This window comes from Meleagris gallopavo, unplaced genomic scaffold, assembly GCF_000146605.3.
Source record: "Meleagris gallopavo isolate NT-WF06-2002-E0010 breed Aviagen turkey brand Nicholas breeding stock unplaced genomic scaffold, Turkey_5.1 ChrUn_random_7180001952210, whole genome shotgun sequence".
Classification (NCBI taxonomy): domain Eukaryota; kingdom Metazoa; phylum Chordata; class Aves; order Galliformes; family Phasianidae; genus Meleagris; species Meleagris gallopavo.
This window is the reverse complement of record NW_011213322.1, coordinates 16,012-17,269: the sequence shown is the minus strand read 5'-3', so window position 1 is coordinate 17,269 and position 1,258 is coordinate 16,012. Positions and strand designations below refer to the sequence as shown.

Below are 1,258 nucleotides of genomic sequence, written 5' to 3'. Positions count from 1 at the left end.
GCACTCACGGCACGGAAAATTCGGGGGCCGCCGGGTGCCCCCTTGTCGAGGCGCAGCCATTTGTTGGCCATGGCCTTGCTGAAGCCCACCTGGGCACCGGGCAGCTTCTGTGGGGTGAAGGGGAGAGCGGTGAGGGCTGTGTGAGGTGCGCGGTGCCCCCGAAGCCCCCTCCCTCCCACCCCCCCATCGCACTTCTAACCATGGCGTCACTTTGGGGCAGCCCTTCGCTGGGGACGCTGCAGAAGAGCCGCACTTCGGGGCTGCCGTCCCGCAGCACTTCTTCACCCTCGGCACTCAGTTCCCAGCGTGTGGTCGCACGTGTCTCTGCCTCGATCACCTGCGAGGTGGCACCGGGATCAGACACGGAAACCGTAGCGCCGGGACGGCGGCACCAATTTCGGGGTAGGGATCAGGCGCCGGGACACGACGTTAGGATCGTGCACCGCCAGCAGCACCAGCGCTGACCGCACTCCCCGTCCTCCCCCGAGGGCCCCGCACCTCCCCGAGCGCCTGCAGGCTCTTGACGGCTCCCACGAGCGTCTGATGGTCGAGACCGAGAGCGGCGGCCGCCTCCAGGCTGCACAGGCCGCCCTCGGGACCCGTCGGCGTCCGCTCCAAACGCTGCAGGAGCAGCTCGGCCACGCTGGGCGACATCGCGGCTGCCGGAAGTGCTACCGCGGTCACCCGGAAGTGCTCCTCTGCAGAGCTGATGCTAAGGGCGGCGCCATCTTGAGCGCGGCGGGAGGAGCCGCGCGCGGCGCTGTGGAGAGAAAAGGGGCCGTAGGGCGATACGAGGGGACGGTGACGTAATGAGAGCGAGGAGTGACGTCATGGGGAGCTGGGCTTTTATCTCGGAGCTCGTTATCCCGAGTGTTCCCGTTCTCTCCTTGCAGTCAGGTGCCCCCGGGCCTCTTGCTCTGACAACAGCCCGGTGACAGCCGCACGTTGCCATGACAACAGCCCCGTTTCGGGCTGTCACGTTCCCGTGGCAACGCCTAAGTCCTCCCCTCCCCCCACTCCCCCAGCACACAGAGAGAATCGCCGGGGCTTCATTAACACCCCTTCATTAACACAGCCGCAACGTGACGTAACGAGGACGCATGACATCACTGCTCCATATGACGTCACCAGATGCTATGACATCATCGGATTTTTACGACACTACTGTTACATCACTGATCCATATCAGGTCCCCGTGCGGCCCCCGGCCCATCCCGCGGTGTCCTTACGGGCTGCCCGACCCCTCCTGTCACCCCCC

General features: G+C 65.7%; 2 protein-coding genes across 2 annotated transcripts in view; one reads left to right on the top strand and one right to left on the bottom strand.

The window, feature by feature from the left end:
* Positions 1-722, bottom strand: part of FARSA (phenylalanyl-tRNA synthetase subunit alpha) — a 2,899-nt gene extending 2,177 nt beyond the window's left edge. The window contains exons 1-3 of the mRNA XM_010728036.3: positions 499-722; positions 200-337; positions 9-107 (exon numbers count right to left, since the gene is read on the bottom strand). Of these exons, the coding sequence (XP_010726338.1) occupies positions 9-107; positions 200-337; positions 499-654 (393 nt within the window). The 5' untranslated portion in view covers positions 655-722. The remainder of the gene's footprint in view (positions 1-8; positions 108-199; positions 338-498) is intronic.
* A 108-nt stretch (positions 723-830) lies between these two features.
* Positions 831-1,258, top strand: part of CALR (calreticulin) — a 3,771-nt gene continuing 3,343 nt past the window's right edge. Inside the window, exon 1 of the mRNA XM_010728038.1 lies at positions 831-897. Within this exon, the coding sequence (XP_010726340.1) occupies positions 831-897 (67 nt within the window). The remainder of the gene's footprint in view (positions 898-1,258) is intronic.